This window comes from Terrapene carolina, unplaced genomic scaffold (genome assembly GCF_002925995.2).
Source record: "Terrapene carolina triunguis isolate 2854851 unplaced genomic scaffold, T_m_triunguis-2.0 Scaffold69, whole genome shotgun sequence".
Taxonomy (NCBI): domain Eukaryota; kingdom Metazoa; phylum Chordata; order Testudines; family Emydidae; genus Terrapene; species Terrapene triunguis.
This window is the reverse complement of record NW_020664420.1, coordinates 9048405-9069099: the sequence shown is the minus strand read 5'-3', so window position 1 is coordinate 9069099 and position 20695 is coordinate 9048405. Positions and strand designations below refer to the sequence as shown.

At 40.2% G+C, this 20695-nt stretch overlaps 1 protein-coding gene across 2 annotated transcripts in view; it reads left to right on the top strand.

The window, feature by feature from the left end:
- DYM (dymeclin) overlaps positions 1-20695 on the top strand; it is a 337094-nt gene that overhangs the window by 181153 nt on the left and 135246 nt on the right. For both annotated transcript variants that reach the window (XM_024204114.2, XM_024204113.2), the window contains exons 13-14: positions 14329-14442; positions 16843-16937. In XM_024204114.2, the coding sequence (XP_024059882.1) occupies positions 14329-14442; positions 16843-16937 (209 nt within the window). The remainder of the gene's footprint in view (positions 1-14328; positions 14443-16842; positions 16938-20695) is intronic.

Below are 20695 nucleotides of genomic sequence, written 5' to 3'. Positions count from 1 at the left end.
GCTGGAGCGTGGATCTCAATTACCCTCTTCTTTGCAAAGAATAATTTGGCTTTCCAGGGCTAGTCAGATAAGTTGTTCTCTAAACATAATGGTAATTTCCTCAGTTTGGTAGAGCTCCTTGTGAAATAAAGCAATGTCATGGGTGAATACCTACATCAAGTAGTTTGTAATGAAACTATGGACCATTACTGCAGCAAAACGAATTGATTGACTTTATGGCAAGGAAACTGCTTGATAACATGCTGATGTGGCCCAGCAAAGCAAAATACTATGCTGTAATAATGGACTGCACTCCCAACATTAGTCACAGTGAAACAATGTCTTTTACAGTAAGATTTGTTGACGACGAGAGTGGTTGTATCCAAGTAAAGGAACCCTTTATCTGTTTCCGGATGAGACTACTGGAAAAGGCCTAATAAAACTATTTATGAACATTTTGAATGAGAATAAAATAAAGCTTCAGGACTGCCACGGCCAAGGGCACAACAACAGTGTGAATATGAAGGGAAGAAACAGTGGCGTCAAGGCAAGAATCCTTACGCTGAATCCAAGAGCTTTCTTCATGCCTTGTGGCTGCCATTCCCTCAACCTGGTTGTGTCAGATGCAGCATCATCATCTTTAGATTCAATATCTCTCTTCGGGAGTACTACAAAGTGTATACGTCGTGTTTTCAGCATCAACTATCAGGTGGAAGTTCCTCACGGACAATGTTACAAATCTGACTGTGAAGCTGCTAAGTGATACCTGCTGGGAGAGCCTCATTGACAGCGTAAAGCCAGTGAGGTACCAAGTAACTGAGGCTTACGACACTCTGATGGAACTGGCGTAGTCGAGTAAAGCCGAGGTCAGAATCCAAACTGATGCAGAAAGCCTGGCAAACCAGATCACCTCACTTCAAATTTCTGGTTTCAATTGTGGTTTGACATGATATCCTGTTCCAAGCAAACGTTGTAAGCTAGGCATTACAAACTCAGTCAATGGACATCGCGACCACTACTACTTTAATGAGAAACTGCCTTGATTTCATTGTGGCCTACAGAGACAATGGATTTGAAGATACCATCACTGCTGCCAAAGAAATGGTGGAAAACTTAGGAGTTGAGCCTGTCTTCAAGGAAACTCGTATTCATTGGAAGAATAGACAGTTTGGCTATGAGGGCAGAGATGAGAAGATAGGAAGCTCGGAAGAAAAATTCAAGAGGGATTTTTTTGTTTTTGTTTTTTTTTTTGCACGCTCATTGATACTACTCTAGTGCCCATCAAAGAAGGGTTTGGACAAATGAAGCACCACGAAAAGAACTGGGGCGGTTTTGTATGACCTTAGTAAGCTGCTGGCGGACAGGAAAACACTCTTGAATAATTGTATGGGCCTTCACCAGACGCTGACACATGGGGAATGTTCAGACATCAGTGATAAAGATGCCTGTGTTGAATTGGACAACATCCGTCACATTTTGTAACACAGCTTCGGGAAGGATTCTCCACTTCAAATTCTCCAATTCATTCATGATGCAGAGCTCAAGGACACTTTTCCTAATGTGTGGATAGCTTTGAGGATTCTGTTCCTGCTGCCAGTCACAGTCATGAGTGGTGAGAGCAGCTTTTCGAAGCTCAGGCTCGTTAAAACGTATCTTCGATCGATGATAGCTGGCAAGAGACTGACATCGCTTGCTATTTTATCGCTTGAAAATACCATTGGCCAGTCTTTGGATCTCTGTGATACTGTGCTTCAATTTGCAAGGGCAAAGGCAAGAAAAGCGATCTTTAGAACTAAAGGACTAGGGTTAACTTTCTAAGGCTGTCACCTACTGTAATACTATTTAACACTGGTCCACCCAGTGTTGGTGCACAGTTCAATTTCTTGACGTTAGTACATTTCAGTTATTCTTAAAATAAGAAGTTTCTATAAGCTTAGAGGAAATAATTTTTATTTGCTTATATATGGTATGAGTAAATATTTACAGATCCTAGCATGCAAATTTATCGTCTTCTATGATGGGGGTAAATCATGCGTGCAAATCATGCATCAAAGTCATGAAATGAGCTACAAATGCAAAAAATAGTCTTTGTAGTGGAACTACATTATGAAAGAGATGGATCTTTAGGAAATTTTTGAAAGAGCTCTGAAGAGAGCGAAATTAGAGTGCTATTTCAGGCATATTGGATTGCATGAAAGAGAACATGAATTTGGGTGCAGAACAGCCTTCCATGGGGAGCAGTGGGGGCAGAAAAACTAACTGGCTTCAAGACTGAGCTTAATAAGTTTATGGAGGAGATGATATGTTACTCTTTAAAAAAAAAAAAAAAAAAAAAGAGAAAGAGAGAGAGAGAAAATTGCTTACCTTCACAGCAACAGAATTATAGCTATCTCACTCACCCCATATTTCCTAAATGTTTAAGGAGTTTGCCTTAGGAGGTCATATGTTGACTTTTAGAGTGATTATATTATACATCTTTAGGGATGGTGTTTTATATTTGGCTTTCATAGGGTAACTCTTACTTTCCCTTGTGGTTTGGAATTGGCAAGAATATTCTTAATGGCTTAGGCGCTGGCATTTGGTGAATATTCAAAGAGGAAGCGGGAACCATGCCTAGCTAACAGGACTAAACCCCATTGATAAGGGATGCCTGGCCTGACTTGTGCTTACAGTTTGAGACTTAAGGGTGCAAGTTCTGTGAGATGAGATTTGTCACTGTTCAGGGTAACTGCACCTGTATTCCTTCTCCATGGTTCAACAAGGCACCCACTCTAGACTCCTGGCTCCTCAGCCGTCACCTCTCTTGGGCAGTGACTCGTGTTTCTCTCCCCCGACTAGGGTTTTTCTGGGCTGCACAGTTCCCTGCCTACACTGTGTTATTCCCAGCAATCTAGACTGCATAAAAGACCAGCATCTGTGCTTTACTTTATCTTCAGAGGCTGTAAACAGCATAACTGCCAACAGTTACAAGCTATCACACAGCCCTTTCTCAGCAATCATGTTTATTCTTAAAATAAAGCATTACAAAGAAAACATATTAAAACAATAAAAGAACCTACACAAATGCTAATAAGCTTATGAGAGATCACTCCCAACTCCAAGAAGGGCTCGGACAGAAGTCAGTCCTTCAAACCCCACCAAGCGGTTGTTCTGTGATTACAAATTCAGAGCAGCCTCAGCTCAGAACTAGCACCGTAATGAATCAGTCAGTCATTCCTGTATACAGCTGGGGCCTTTGATCCTAAGACTCTGGGAACAAATAATCAGCAGACAAAGGTCCCCTCCTCAGGGTGTAGTTTCAAAAGCCTGAGTTTTTGCATAACTCGAGGTGGTACATTTGCAGATACCTCACCCCTTGAGATTGTCCCAAAAGTTCATTCTTGTCTGGCACATTGTTTCAAATAGTCCTTTGAAGCTCTTAACATTTCCCAGGGCTTACATTGGTCATGTCTCCCCACTATACCTGTTACATACATTTTCCACCATAATTCATAAACTTTGCCTTTTTAAAACAATGAACTCCAAAGCTACCTAAATTTAATTAAATAAGGTTTTTCAAGGATATTGCAAGGAATTGCCATATTTGTCACAACATCTTCAAAGAAGCAGATTTACAAACAGATTATTTCCCCTTCACTTTATAAGTATTTCTGTACTTCACAGGATGGTTGTCATAAAGCAATCAGAAACTAATCTGTCTATCCTACATACTAATATGGCCTCCATCACTATGGTGTCTGAGTGCCCCCCATGTATATAAAAATGGAAACAACACTAAAAATCTTTCTTCCTTCGCAGGCTGTAGAAGAAGTTAGCTTGATTAGTTCATGGAGTTTCGTGGGTGGAAGTATAGGGAGTATATGTAAAGACATACTGAGGAAAAGCTATGGTCACTGACTGGAAAAGGGATGCATGCTTTAAAATACACATATACATTTTGAAACATAAAACTCCTTTGCTGTTTGACATCCGTTTGGAATTTGACCAGCAGAGTTCTACTGTCTTATAATGGCATTAGTGATGTCCCAAACACACACTCCAGGAAGTGTAGGAAAATTCAACAAAGAAAAGAGAAGATTGGTGAATTCAGAAAGATGGATAAGAAGGGAGGATGAGAAGAGTCATCCTCTTAATATATTCTTTCTAAAAAATCCAGTCTTTTTCTTTGTCCCTCCCCAAAGAAATGTGTCTAAATTAAAAACAAAATAATTACTGTGTATGTTGGTCTCTGGTTTTAAAGCCACCGCACAGCCCTGACAATCTTTTTATAGTACTGATCACATATCCTATTGCTATTCTGTTGCATGAAAACTATCCTATGTTTGGGACTTTAAAAAAATTACCATATTAAAAACTTGGGATTGTGAGTAAATGCTACCAATGCACAACTTATTTGTTTGGGGAGGAGAGAGCGGGTTGTTTTTTGTTTTTATAAAACAAAGAAAGAATGAGTAGTGGCAAAATACATAGTATTTAGCAGCCATGCATGGTCCTCAGTGTTCCTGCATTGATGGTAAAGTGTTTTATTTTACTTGAAAAAGTAGTGAAAATGCTGCAAATACATGTACCTGTAGGCTTAGGAAGTGGGTTTGTAAAGGTGTTTTGGATTTGTAAATTTGCAGGTGACACACAAATTATGGGAGTGGTAAATACTGAAAAGGACAGGTCACTGATTCAGAGCAATCTGCATTGCTTGGTAAACTGGGCAAAAGCAAACAATATGTATTTTAATATGGCTAAATGTAAATGTCTATATCTAGGAACAAAGAGTGTAGACCATTCTTACAGGAAGGGAGGTTCCTTTTTTGGGAAGCAGGGACTGGAAAAGTTTTAGGGATCATGATGGATAATCAGCTGAACATGAGCTCCCAATGTGACACTGTGGCCAAAAGAGCTAACGTAATCCTAGGATGCAAGTGGAATCTTGAGTAGGAGTAGAGAGGTTATTTTACCTCTGCATTTGGCACTGCGATCGCTGCTGGAATACTGTGTCCAGTTTTGTATCCACAGTTCAAGAAGGATGTTGATAAATTGGAGAGGGTTCAAAGAAGAGCCATGAGAATGATTAAAAGATTAGAAAAACATGCCTCATCATGATAGATTGAGCTCTTTTAGTCTATTTTATTTAACACCACGAAAGTTAAGGGGTAACTTGATTGCACTCTGTAAGTATCTACATGGGGAACAAATATTTAATAATGGGCTCGCCAATCTAGCAGAGAAAAATATAACACAATCCAATGTCTGGACGTTGAAGCTAGACAAATTCAGACTGGAAATAAGGCATAAATTTTTAACAGTGACAGTAACCAGCCATTGGAGCAACTTAACTAGGGTTGTGGTGGATTCTGCCATTATTGAGGATTTTTAAATCAAGATTGAATGTTTTTAAAAAAAATCTGTTCTAGGAATTATTTTGGGGAAGTTCTATGAACTGAAGGTCAGACTAGATGATCAGAATGGTGCCTTCTGGCCTTGGAATCTGTAAATCTGTGATGCAGCAATATATTTATGAGCAAAATATTTTGACTACTGGGTAAATTAGTCATTTGTTTTTTGAAAAGATGTGGCTTGTTAAGTCTAGCTTTATTGGATAGAAAATATGAAGAAGATTTTGTCTTAGGGCTTATCCTAGCTAAATCGGGACTATTGGCAACTCTGAGTTTTGGTGCTAGTGCAAGTACAAAATAAAGGGGGCGAGGTATCCAGGAGGTGCCTTGGTTTGGCATCTGGAAGAATGAGTAAAATAGTACATTAATCAAACAATTGTACTTAAAGGGTTTTGCTTAACAGGAGTGGGGGAGATACTTGCAGAGCAACAATAATAAGAAAGACCTCGGGTGATAATCAGCAGCAAATTGAATATGAGCCTCCTATGTGGTGATTTTCTTTTTTTTTTTAAAGGTGGGGAAGTTGATTCCATTTTGATCAGCCTGCAAAGACATTGTGTTATGGACCAGGAAATTTATAAGAAGTCACTGTTGAGACTGCACCTAAAATATACCATAAGTTTCTGTGCACTTTGGTACTTAAAATGTCTTTAAATTGGAAGTATGAAAAATTACAAGAACAAAAAATGTAAAGTGTGGCCAGGTGGAGACTAAAATAACTCGGGGAGTGGGGGCAGGAGAAATATATGATTTATTTGGAGAGCATAAATGCTGAGGGAAAGGAAATACCCATGATAGTCCAGTGGAGTATAACTAATTAGAATTGGGATGAGATTGGGTAAAGAGGAAGAAGTAGGCTGAAAATTAAGAAAAATTTCCTAGCATTGAGATCTTTTAGGTTGTAGAATAATCTTCCAAGGGAATTGATGGGAAGTTTAATTGTTTTAGTCACTGAAAACTGGACTGGACAAAGCACTTGAGAATATACTGTATGGGAATAATCCTGTATTGGCAGTAGAATGGGCAATATGTTTCTTTCCATCCCTAATACAATTCTGTGATTCATAATTTCCGTACTAAAGTTATGAAACAAACTGGATAGAAGTTGAAACACTGACTTCCAATGTATTACAGTAACTCCTTGCTTAACATTGTAGTTATGTTCCTGAAAAATGCTACTTTAAGCGAAACAATGTTAAGCGAATCCAATTTCCCCATAAGAGGCGGTGAAGTTAGAGGGTGGGATATTTCCCAGGTAATACCTTGCTGCTAAATGATGAATTAGCAATCGGCTGAGCCCTCAAGGCTTAACACATGGTTGTTAATGTAGCCTCACACTCTACAAGGCAGCACAAATGGAGGGAGGAGACACAGCATGGCAGAGAGAGACAGAGACACACTGTGTGTGTGTGTGTGTGTGAGAGAGAGAGAGAGAGAGACGCGCATTGCCCCTTTAATTACGCTGACCCCACTCTAAGTACACTGCCTTTTTAAGTAGATCAGCAAGTTGCGACAGCAGCTGCTGCCAGCAAGCTCCCGCCATCCTGAGCCCTGTCGTGTCTCCCCCTGCTCTGTGGAGATGGGATACAGGAGCAGGGGAAGGGGAACACCCTGACATTAGCACCCCTCTCCCTCCCCTCCCCCCCCATCCCCTGCACAGCAAGCAGGAGGCTCCCAGGAGCAGCTCCAAGGCAGAGGGCAGGAGCAGCATATGGCAGTGGGGTAGGGTGACCAGACAGCAAATGTGAAAAATTAGGAGAGAGGATGAGGGGTAACACTGGTCTACAATTTTTGAGAAGTCGTCTGCTTCAGAGATAAAATGTGCTATTTATTATGTATTTTGATGTGCTGAATTCACATATGACAATTAAAACAACTGATTGGCTACTGTTTCTAAGATATTTAAGTTTTTACATTTTATGTCTATGTATATTGTGTAGATAGTAGAGTTTTAATCGTAAATTGTAAACCTAGGTCTTTTCATGTGTTTATGGTTGCTTTACATGATAATATTTCACCTGTCCTGTTTATGTAACACTTTAAAAATCAGCAAAAGGGTTACATAAATAAAATGTATCATGAACAAAAGGCAAAAAACTATTCTGTACATAGTTTAGTCCTATTCAGTGTCTACTTGGCGCTTCTTGGCTTGTCTCTTGTATTCATTAAATGGAGCATCTCTTGTCACTGTCCAGAATAGTCTGCAAGCATTGATGGGCTCCATTTGCCCTGATAGCATTTCTCCATTGTTGCAATGTCCTGGTGAAATCGCTCGCCGTGCTCATCGCTCACTGCTCCGCAGTTCGGTGGAAAAAAATCTAGATGAGAGTGCAAAAAATGTATCTTTAGTGACATGTTGCAACCAAGGCTTTTGTATGCTTCGAGGAGGTTTTCCACCAACAACCTGTAGTTGTCTGCCTTGTTGTTTCCGAGAAAATTTATTGCCACTAACTGGAAGGCTTTCCATGCCGTCTTTTCCTTGCCACGCAGTGCATGGTCAAATGCATCATCTCGAAGAAGTTCACGAATCTGAGGACCAACAAAGACACCTTCCTTTATCTTAGCTTCACTTAACCTTGGAAATTTTCCACGGAGGTACTTGAATGCTGCTTGTGTTTTGTCAATGGCCTTGACAAAGTTCTTCATCAGACCCAGCTTGATGTGTAAGGGTGGTAACAAAATCTTCCTTGATTCAACAAGTGGTGGATGCTGAACACTTTTCCTCCCAGGCTCCAATGATTGTCGGAGTGGCCAATCTTTCTTGATGTAGTGGGAATCTCTTGCACAACTATCCCATTCACAGAGAAAACTGCAGTACTTTATGTATCCAGTCTGCAGACCAAGCAAGAGAGCAACAACTTTCAAATCACCACAAAGCTGCCACTGATGTTGGTCATAGTTTATGCACCTCAAAAGTTGTTTCATGTTGTCATAGGTTTCCTTCATATGGACTGCATGACCAACTGGAATTGATGGCAAAACATTGCCATTATGCAGTAAAACAGCTTTAAGACTCGTCTTCGATGAATCAATGAACAGTCTCCACTCATCTGGATCGTGAACGATGTTGAGGGCTGCCATCACACCATCGATGTTGTTGCAGGCTACAAGATCACCTTCCATGAAGAAGAATGGGACAAGATCCTTTTGACGGTCACGGAACATGGAAACCCTAACATCACCTGCCAGGAGATTCCACTGCTGTAGTCTGGAGCCCAACAGCTCTGCCTTACTCTTGGGTAGTTCCAAATCCCTGACAAGGTCATTCAGTTCACCTTGTGTTACGAGGTGTGGTTCAGAGGAGGAGGATGGGAGAAAATGTGGGTCCTGTGACATTGATGGTTCAGGACCAGAAGTTTCATCCTCTTCCTCTTCCTCGTCTGACTCAAGTGAGAATGATTCTGGTGCATCAGGAACCGGCAGTCCTTCTCCGTGGGGTACTGGGCATATAGCTGATGGAATGTTTGGATAATGCACAGTCCACTTTTTCTTCTTTGGCACACCTTTCCCAACTGGAGGCACCATGCAGAAGTAACAATTGCTGGTATGATCTGTTGGCTCTCTCCAAATCATTGGCACTGCAAAAGGCATAGATTTCCTTTTCCTGTTCAACCACTGGTGAAGATTTGTTGCACAAGTGTTGCAGCATATGTGTGGGGCCCACCTCTTGTCCTGATCTCCAGTGTTGCAGCCAAAATAAAGGTGATAGGCTTTCTTAACCATAGTGGTTATACTACGCTTTTGTGATGCAAAAGTCACTTCACCACAAACATAGCAGAAGTTATCTGCACTGTTCACACAAGTACGAGGCATCTCTGCTCACTTTGGCTAAACAGAATTGTGTCCCTTTGCAAAATCAAACACTGACAAATAAGAGAGCACGACACTGTATGATTTCTAGAGCTGATATAGGGCAATTTGTTCAGCAGAGTGATGTAAGCTTCGTTATAATTGCATCATCCATGACTTCTAGGAATAACATGATGCAATTCATATCATGTATGACGCAATACCAGCTTCAGATTGCATCATTCATTGTTTTGCCTAACAAGCAAGTACTGTCCAAACCCAGTCAGAGATTTATTCATAGATCCAGTCAAAGATGTATTTTAGTCATTTCTGGTTTAAATTGAGATCCCTTCCCTTTATAACTCATTTATCCTCCGCCATTCCCAAGTCAAGGGTCGTATATACTGACCCAATAGCATATCTTGAAAACTAGAGCCAATCAACAATTTTAAGCATCATTTTCGTTCTCAGTGATCCAGAATTAGTAAAGTTTGACTACATTTATTTCAGAAGCATTTTGGCTGAAGAGCAGTGTAATAGGAGCCTATATAAGAAAAAGACCCAAAAATTGGGACTGTCCCTATAAAATCGGGACATCTGGTCACCCTACAGTGGGGGGAGTGGCACCTGTATGCTGCGATATAAGGGGCACCACCAGTTCCCCCACCCTCCTCCTTACCACCAGTGCAGGTGCCGGAACGTCTTCTTGCTTTGGCAACCCTTCTCTTTCTCAAACCGTTGTTACGAACTTTTCTCCTGTAAATAGTTGAAAATTGTTAGTAGTTTCCCTTAGTCAGTTAGTCTGGGACGGGACTCAGCCTCGGGACTCATGCCCTGATCCCCAGGCTTCAAACCCTGTGACTGGTGTAAAAAGCTGATTATTTATTTAAATACCCATTGTGATAGATTGACAATATCTTGAAGAAACTTTATGGAATTAAGATAAGCTTTATTGAGTTAAGTTACACCTTGCTGAGTTCGGATTAACATCTTTTGAGATGAATTGTATTAAAAATACAGTTGTGTATGTGTTGCTGTGACATTATATGTGACATTATATGTACCTTCTCTAGTAGGGAGGGGGGATGCTAATGAACTTCCTCCATTATTAGAAGTTCCTTTGAAGGTCCCCTGGAGAGAGATGCATATACTAATTCAACCTGGATTCTCCAGAGACCAACAGACAAAGAACAGACTTTTGGGTAAAAACCTTCATTTTCAGCTGACTTGGGGCCTTCTTCCTGATCCAGCAAATGTACAGGACCCCTGATCCACAGAAGCCCCCAATCCTTAAGGGAGGATAGGAAGAACTTGGCCTACTGAGGCTTCATAAGACTGAGCTGAAGCTTTGATGAACTTGTTACCACAAGGATGCCCTTACGATGGGTTATTAAAAGACTGCAGTTGTCAGAGCCTCTGTGAGTGTTGGTATGAACTCTGATAAGTTTATTAACATCCACGTAGGTTCTTCTATTGTTTTTAATGTTTTTTCTGTAATGCTTTGTACCTTAAGAATAGAGTAGGCTTGCTTAGAAAGAACAGTGTGGTAAATTATATCTGTTCTCTGTCTCTGAAGAGAAAGCAAGCAGGTGGCCTAGGGAACCTGTCTGTGCTGGGAATTACACAGCAGAGGCAAGGGAATAGGGCAGTCTGGGAGTAGCCGGTCAGAAGGAGGAGAGAGGTGCATCTCCACTCAAGAGAGGCAACAGCTGGGGAGCTGAAAGCCTGAGAGTTGGGTACTCTTGCTGAACCCTTGAGTGGAAATACCAGTGCATTTGCCCCGAACTCTGACATCCACATTTAGAGAGGTACATTCTTGCAGACTAACGTATGTCCCAGGATTACAGTATCACCAAAGAATAATGGGCTCTATCTGTTGAGGCACAGCCAATGCATTTATTTTCAAATCCATTTGCCCTGTAATAGTGTGGAATTACAATGCCATGATTTCTGGTATATCAAATTGCCCTTATATTCTAATGTTAAGTGTAATGGTATGACACCCCTAGTGTACTGTTTAATAACGACATCCTATACTTTTTTGCTTTGGTTCCAAATGGCAGATTTTTTGCAGAGTTAACAATCTTAGTGCTGCATTCCTCCAGAATCCCCTGTAGACTTCAGAACACAGGCTGCACTCTTTTTCTGGTAATTGTATATGTTAGGACTTTTGGTTCACAAGACATCTTGTAACTTTTTTTAAAACATTCTGGAGTTTCACCAACTGCATTTTATTTTGTGAAACCTGGACACTTCCTTTATAGAACGTTTTAAAGCCTTTCCCATATGACTCTGTCTTTTGCTTTAGGTACCTCCTATGACTCCTGTTTGAAAGGGGGAGGGGTGTATATGCAGATCCTTGATCCACCCCATTAATCCCAGAGAGGAAGTGAGTGTAAAGATGCCAGAACCTGAAGTAGTACCAAGTGTCACCTCCTCCCTTTGTCTGTGTATGGTAGTGACCACCCCTTCGGGTCTCTATTTCTTTTTGAGGATAGTGGCTGCCACCTCCCCATCCTTCTCTCTTATGGAGGAAATATTTTCCTCTAAGTCTGTTACCCTAGAGGCTGTAAAAGTCAGCAGACCAGAGGACAGTTTTTCATTGCTGCTTCTTTGGAATGGGTAAAGCTGTTTGCCATCTGAAGAGCCTTTACCTGGAAAAGAGAGAGTATTGGTCTTTCTTGATGCCCTCCAAGGAAGAGATGAGAAGATGAACACAATCACCCTGGAAGACAAGTGGGGATGTTGCCTCTGCATGTTCTCCCACCTTCCCACCCTCCTATTCCTTATGCTGGGGTTGGGCTCCACCCAGTAGAGTGAAAGTAGTTATTAGGCGGGATTGGCTTTAGGGAAGTCGACCAGTAGTAGTATCCCTCACTTTGAAGTAGGGTGTGGAATTTGGATACAGCCTGGGTTCCCAGAAGAATAGCTGAAGACTCAGGAGTCACTGATGTGCTGGTACGTTGGCAAAATGTTCTAGTCCTGATGTACTGGTCCGTACCAGTCCAATTTGAGCTCTGCCAAGGGCTGCTTTTAATTTGACTCTTAAGCTAGAAGTTTAATTATAGGAAGGAAGTGAATACTTGTGCATGGGGTGCGGTACAGATGCACAAAATGTTATTTTTAAAGGGGGTGTTTGAGTCTGAAAGCTTTCTATTCAACACTTGATAAAAGAGGGTCTGGTTCCAGAAATGAGGAAGGGAAACCTAGCTAACAAAATGAATCATAACAATTCCTTTAAACTCCAACTGGAGAAGCAAAAGATAGCCATAGTCTCTGCTGTTCCTCTGGCATAGACCTCTCTATGTACTCTTATCTCATAACTTGTAAATTGTACTCTGTCAAGATGCACATAGACTGAATTCCCTTTCTGAGGAGATAAAATGATGCAAAAAACTCAGTGAATCTGAGACCGACTGACTTGAAAATATCATCTGCTACGAGGATTTACTTATAATACTTACTCCTGAGGGCATTCTGTGCAAAAAATTAAAAAATCCGCGCCAAAAAAATTAAAAATTCTGTGCACAATATTTAAAAATTCTGCAAAATTCTGCAAGTTTTATTGGTCAATAAATAAATGCAAAGGCTCCAACATGGCAGTGGGGAGCACAGGCGACTGGCTGCATGAAGGTGGGAGATCACCCGACAGCCCTCCAATCCCCAGGACATGGACTCAGCGGTGAGGCTGCACCCCACTCTGACACAGCACAAGGCCTAGGCCTGCCCCAGAAACACCCTGGGGCTCTGCCCAGGTATACCAGGTGTGGGGCAGATAGGCTTAACCAGGCAGGATTCAAATGTGGAGCGGCTCAGTGAGGGGTAAATGTGTCATGGGCTTTTGAAATTCCATCCATGCTAAGCGGATGATTGGAGTTTTGTGCTGGCTTTGTTAACAAGAGGCAGTTCCTTGCCTCATTTTATTACTAATGTTGATTTAAACCTGCAACAAATGACCATTCGGAGGGCTGACAAATCTGTCCCTTAACAAGGTGGCTGTTTAATAAAAGTGGAGCAGAACAGTACAGTTTGAGGGTATTTTTGAATGGTCTCAAGACAGGAGGTTTGCTAATAAATTGTTAAACTATTGCATAGGTTTCGTTGTATATGCATTTTCATGGTATTATACTTTTTTGTAAATCTCATATTTGCATTGAAACTTAACTCATACTAATATCTTTCATTTACGTAGAGTAAAATCTCTATACAAAACCACCCTTATTAGACAGTTTCCTGTTTCACTAGTCTTCCCAGAGTATTCCCAAATGCACTGAGTACAGTTCTTCTCCACCTTTAGTGAGCTACCTCTATTATAAATTTATTTGTATTGCCCATAGAACCTAGGAGCTCTAGTCATGGTAAGCATCCGATCTTTGCTGGTCTCTTAAATAGTCTTTCAAGACAGGTTTCACTTTGCATAAGAACGGCCATACTGGGTCAGACCAAAGGTCCATCTAGCCCAATATCCTGTCTTCGACAGTGGCCAATGCCAGGTGACCCAGAGGGAATGAACATAACACGTAATCATCAAATGATCCATTCCCTGTCGCTCATTCCCAGCTTCTGGGAAACAGAGGCTAGGGACACCATCCTGCCCATCCTGACTAATAGCCATTGATGCACCTATCCTCCATGAACTTATCTAGTTCTTTTTTGAACCCTGTTATAGTCTTGGCCTTCACAACATCCTCTGGCAAAGAGTTCCACAGGTTGACTGGATGTTGTGTGAAGAAATACTTCCTTTTATTTGTTTTAAACCTGCTGCCTATTAATTTCATTTGGTGACCCCTAGTTCTTGTGTTATGAGAAGGAGTAAACAACACTTCCTTATTTACTTTCTCCACACACGTGTGTGTGTGTGTGTGTGTACGTACACTCACACTGCTCAATTAAAGTTAGTTCAGCACACCAGTAATTTTTTATTCACGTATCTCATCTTCGTGCCTTCTCCACATGAGCTGCAGAACAAAGTTAATAAGATCTGCAAGTTGGATACTACTGCAGTATCCTTTGAAACTCTAGAACATGATACATTTTAGTGTATTGAACTTGGAGGGTAATTTATTTGTCTCGAGGGAAGCAAGAGCCCAGAGAACTGCATGATTTTATGTCATCTCATTCACAATTGAAATGTGGTGTTGAAAGCTATTTTTTTTTTTCCTCATTGCAGATATTGAAAAATATCACTTGGTACTCAGAGCGTGTTCTAACCGAGATTTCACTGGGGAGTCTCCTGATACTGGTGGTGATAAGAACCATTCAGTACAACATGACAAGGACAAGGGTAAGGGTTATATTTAGAACTTACATATGTAGGGTATATCTGTGGTCTTCCATCAGCTGGAGTTCAGTTCCAAACTGTGGTAAAAAACAAAAGTGAACCTTTTCGCAGCAAATGAGCACCTAAACACAGTGGGGGAGGCAGAAAAAAAGTCAGCACTCAGGTACCATATGAAGTGCTTCTGAATGTGTAAAGCAATTTCTGTGATATCATTCAGTTCAGCTGCTTTGATTACTAACACACAAAGTCCAGTCATAGTAGTAGTTGCATAGTTCCTGAAAAAAGTAATAGATTTCTGATCAGAGAAAAAAATACCAGCATACCATATAATTAAATTACGTGTGGGATTTTTCACCTATGTTAAATTATCCAGAAGTATGGATTTGGGTTCCTTGTTATTTGATAAAATAGTTTTATAAACAGGTGTGGAAATTGGGGTGGAAAAAAATTACTTCTGCTTTTCTTCTGAAAAGTATAATGAGTATAATTGAGAGATCTGTGGAAAAGCATGGTTCTTTCAAATACGTTCCCCATCATGCATAGTTTCACTTCTGACTTCCCTAAAATCCATTAGGTTATATTTTGTGGATCTTCGAATTAGGGGCACTTCAGGTGTATCTCTCTAATGTGTGTAGCAGACATGTAAACTACATTAAAGACTTCTGTACGTTTCTTTCATTGCTGAAAATGTTGAGAAGTTTTTGCAATAAAATTAACTAAAGCATGGTGTTATTTGTACTAGTTCAAAGAATTTAAAACTAAAATCACCATATATGTGGTCACATCAAACAAATAGATGAGATAATTATATGGTAATAATACTAACACCACCCCCATTAACAACTTAAAACAGACGTTAATTGGCTGTAATTTCTATTTCATGAGATAACAGACTCAATGAGATGGAAGGAAAGGAAGCTGATACTGGTTGCAGAGTTTATATTGGATTAAATGTAAGCAATACTTTGTCAAGTAAGATTTTATAAACAGGAATAAGGGTTTGCGAGCCATTTAACCAGTAAATGGTTTCTTGTAAATAGGCTGCATTTTGGTATTAAATTCCAAATATTTATCAGATTTACCTCTGGTTTAAGTTAGAGGCTTTACAGAATATTCAGTTGGAACCAGAAACTCCCCCCGTTCTTCCCCCCCTCTCCCTCCCCCTTTTTTTTTTTTTTTTTGTGTCATGGCTAAGTTCTAGCCAACAATGCTGAATGAATCTTCTTGGTCACAAGAGGAGCTTTATACTTTGAACATGGGAGCACAGGAATTCTATCTAGCCTTGTTCAAGGCAAGGCAAGTGCAGATGACATAGGAAATGGAATTTTGAATCTATATCTGATTTGAGCCTACTGTATTGATTGCCATAATATACAGATTCCCCGGGCACTGGCGGAATAAGTAGTAGAAGGAGCCAGAGGCCACTTCATGTTTACATCAGTTAGACAGGAAGATACTTGGAATTTATATGTGGCATTGCGGGTCTGTGTTACTCTTAGGGAGAATAAATGCACATTTTAGCCCTAAGTAGGGAAGAGGGACTCTTAATGAAGGAAATCATTAAACATTGCTCCATGTTGTAGAGGTGTTGGTCAAACATATGACTAAAGATAAAGCCTAGGAGTGGAGAATCTAATTTTCTGCAAAAGGTGAGGATACAATGAGCAACCCCTACCACTTTTAATATCTATTACAGTAAATTAATCCCTCCAATATGCTTCTTAAGATTTATTCTCTTCCCTTGAAGAATAACACAATCCATGTTTACTTGCCTCTCCCCTGTGAGCAGGATCAATAAATATTGTATAAGCCATAGGATTGTGGATTCCACCGTTTTATCTGTGCTATGCAGTTCTCTGACTTTGAATGAGCCAGTGTTTAAACATTTATCTGGAAAGACGGTAGTTAAAATGGGCTTCAGAAACTCCAACTATAGAGGAGCAGAACTTATGAAGTACCATATTAGCGGTAGTTGTGGAGAAGTTGAATGTTTTGAAATAATTAATATGGAGGTCAAAGAATATAGGGCAAAAAGGATTGGGTAAGGTTGGAGATAATTGGGGCAAAGGAAAGGAGAGAGAATTAAAAAGCAATAGAGACTATTTTCTCTACCATTTATCAGTTATATTCATGATCCCATTGTATATCAACTTTGATTTTAAAATGTATATGTACAGTGAAATCTGTACAAGAGACCACCCTTATTAGGCAAATTCATGTCTAAAGAGACCATTATTAAAGCATCTCTAAATATACAAAGTGCAATTCTGTTCCACCTTCATTAGAAGACCACCTCTGTTAAGCAACGGATGTTTGTAAGTCCTTGGAGTGGTTTCTTATGACAGGTCTCAGTGTATATGAAAAGGACAGTTTGATGTGTTTTTCCCCCCTCTTTTCCAACAGGACAAATACCTTCATACAAATTGTCTGGCAGCCTTAGCAAATATGTCAGCACAGTTCCGCTCACTTCATCAGTATGCTGCTCAGAGAATCATCAGGTAAATATAAGCCTTTTAAAAATATTTAAACTGGTCTTCCAGCTAAATTCAGAGGGAAAGGGACTTGAATTTTCTATGACTGAATAGATATAAGTGAAATCGGAATTAAATTATACCAGATAAATCTTATTTCACTTCATGAAGTCTGAGTTACGTTTTGAGTTAGTGACAAATATTATAAATCTTTATCAAAGAAACTTTTGATATTTTTCTGCTCTCCATAGAGCAGCCATAGCGATTGCTTTTAAACTGGAATATTTTTCAGTCACTTGTTCTGTTATGACAAAAATGCAATGTGTGATAGTTCTCCAGAACATTGCTAACTGGACTTTCAACTTAGTATATTTCTGCCTTTATTTTTAATGTAGACAAAACATAGCCATTCCTTTGTGATGGGGTGTTGTGCACTTTTTGCAGTTACTTACTTTTGTGCCTTTTTGAATGATCAAGTTCACTAGCCTTTCTTGTAACAAGTCAGTTAATGTCAGCTTGTGTTCTAATAAAAGGGACACAGCTTTCATAGAGTCTTAGGTATAGAAGATGGGAAGGACCAAGTTCCACCAGTCCCAGAGGCCACCATGTAGTTGCAGGTACTGGTGTGGGATGTGCCCACTTTATTTTAGCAGCTCATCTACTCAGTGCTCCAAAGGAAACCAAAAAGGTCCACGACATTACATCCTGGGGTAAAATTTACAATGCTTGGCAAATACAGATTTTATGCCAAAAATAAGTTCAAAATATCACACATTTCTTTGATAAGTGTGTATGTACTTAGTAAAAGTCTAGACTAACAAGTACAGTATTTTTAAAAAATATTGGTTTTGTGGGAGCTATTTCTGTGATGGTCCTTCCTGCTCTTGAGGTGCTTACTTCTCTGTATTCCATCATCATCTCCCTGCTTGACACAAGTCATCGATTCATACACAATGGCTGCAGCCTACAGTACATGTTCAACTTAAATCTGAGCTCTCTTCCTTGCAGTGTTTACCAAGTCTGTAACGCTAATTGTTGCCTATATTTGATACTGTCTTAAATAACTCCTGTGCTGCTATTCCTGGTCTCTGCATCCAAATTCTTACATATTACCCTTCATGGTCTCTAAGTCCAACTTTCCAAGTATCAACCTGTGAAATGTGAAATAATAATGCAGCTAATGGATGCCTTTGAAAGCAAGCATATATCACCTCAATCCTTGGAAAACTTGCAGACTTTTTACCCATTTCAGAATGTGATATGTACAGCCTCTTCCATATTCTGCACAGAATTGCCTTTCCTATACTCCCAGTCTCTCTCTTCATCCCTTTCCACTCTCCAGTCCCTCTGCATTTCAAACATCTGTCACTGTGTCTCTACCAGTCACTCTCCCTGCACTCCACCAAAACCTTCTCTACAGTGATCACTGGATCCTTCCTGCATGCTCTTCCCACCATCTAGCAGCAGATTGACTCCTTGACGTTTCTCAGATCCTATCTCAAGACCCAGGCAAGGACATGAAACTCAATCAAATAATCTTAGGTGCTTTATACACAGCAATTCACTATGAAGCTTGGGTTTTTTGTATCCACTGCATCCATCTTGCCATATACACTGCTCTGATACCTTAACCTACTTCTTTTTATTTGGATGTGAAGACTAGTTGCTCTATATTCTTATATGAAAGGTGTGATACAAAGTTGCGTTGTATTTCTCCCTCACACATACAGAACTGTTATGTATTTAAAGCCATGATGCTTAATGATGGAAAAAACAGCAAAATCTCTGTCATGTTTAAATTAAATGCACCAAATTGCATGTTGCACAGTATTCTTGCATTGTATAAGGAGCTAGTAAAGCCACATTTGAAATAATATGTCTAATTCTACTCATGCTAGAATAAAAATCAGAGTTGGAGCAACCAAAATCATACTAAAAACAACGAGGAAATTTGTTAGTCTCTAAGGTACGCTCCTCATTGTTTTTGCTGATACATACTAACACGACTACCACTCTGAAACCTTTCAAAATAATACTGGCATTCAAAACCTTAGTTCTTCAAAAGAATAATCTCTTAGGAACAGGAATCATTTTTTGTTCTGTGTTTGTACAGTGCTTAACACACTGGGGTCCTGGTCCAAGACTGGGGCTCTTGGGTGCTACTGCAATACAAATAATAACAATAAGGTCAAAACCACTAGGGACTGGACTGGCAGTCCTTATTCAGGCTTCAGTAGAAGTTATATCTGAGTAACAACTGCAGGACCATGCCTAAAGCCAGCATGTTGGTAATCTTTCGGGGCAGGTGGAAAAATCAATTAATCTGAGAACTCATTGCATTCACAGAATTCTTCATTACAGATTGTACAGATTGTTCACTAAGTGAGAGGTGGTGGTTATTCCAGTGGTGCCTGTGGGGTCCTGTCAGCATGGAGGCCAGGCTTTGCTGGGTTGAAACACAGACAAAAAAGTGGCTGCATTATCTAGTTTAAGACAGGACACAACAAGAGACTGTGATCAACACTAGGAGGGAAGGGGAAATGAAGACAAGGGTAACAGTAATAATGTAATGTTTTTACACAGTCTTAATTTGCTGAGACAGACAGGGCTTAATTTCTTAGAGACTATTACCTGGAGCTCCCCATGCCCCACCCTAATTCAGGGATCTTGGCTTCAGCTGCAGGGCAGGGCTCTGGGCTTTAGCCACACAGGGAGGCACCACGATTGGGTTTCAGCCATGCGGGCTGCCTCAGGGCTTCAGTGGCTCCCGCGGGTTTGAAAATATTTACTGGAGCTCCACTCTGGATGGCTCCAGCTGAATTTAAGCCCTGCTGACAGGTTTTTGTCTAAACTGTTAAAAACTTCCAGTCATGGGGATTCCAAAACCTGCCTGAGACACCTATATACTTACCTGTCTTTATAGTTTGAAAGCTTTTTCTTAATATCTAACCTAAATCTCCCTTGCTTCAGATTAAGCCAATCACTTCCTGCTCTACCTTCAGTGGACATTGAGAATAACTGATCACCATCCTCTTTATAACAACTCTTCAAATATGTGAAGACTATTATCGGGTTCCCCTTTAGTCTTCTTTTCTCAAAACTAAACAAGCCCAGTTTTACTAACCTTTCCCCATAGGTCAGGTTTTCTAAAGCTTTTATCATTTTTGTTGCGCTCCTCTGGACTCTCTCCAATTTGTCTATTCCTAAAGCATGGTGCCCGGAACTGGACACAGTACTCTAGCTGAGGACCTCACCAGTGCCAAATAGAGTAGGAGAATTACCTCCAATGTCCTACATATGACACTTGTGTTAACATATCCCAGAATGGTATTACACTCTTTTTTGCAACTACATCACATTGTTGGCTTATATTCAATTTGTGATCCACTATAACCCCCAAATTATTTTCAGCAGTACTACTGCCTTGCCAGTTACTCACCATTTTGAGTTATGCATTTGATTTTGCCTTCCTCAGCATGTGTAGTACTTTGCACTTGTCTTTATTGAATTTCATCTGGTTGATTTCAGACAAATTCTTCAATTTGTCAAGGTGGTTCTGAATTCTGATTTTTGTCCCCCAAAGGGCTTACAACCTCTCACAGCTTAATGTCATCTGCGAATTTTATTAGCATACTCTCCACTCCGTTATCCAAGTCAAAAATGAAAATATTGAATAGTAATGGACCCAGAAGTGAGTTCTGCGGGACTCTACAAGGATACATCTTCACAGATTGACAGCAAATCATTGCTAACTATTCTTTGAGTACAGTCTTTCCCCCGATGAT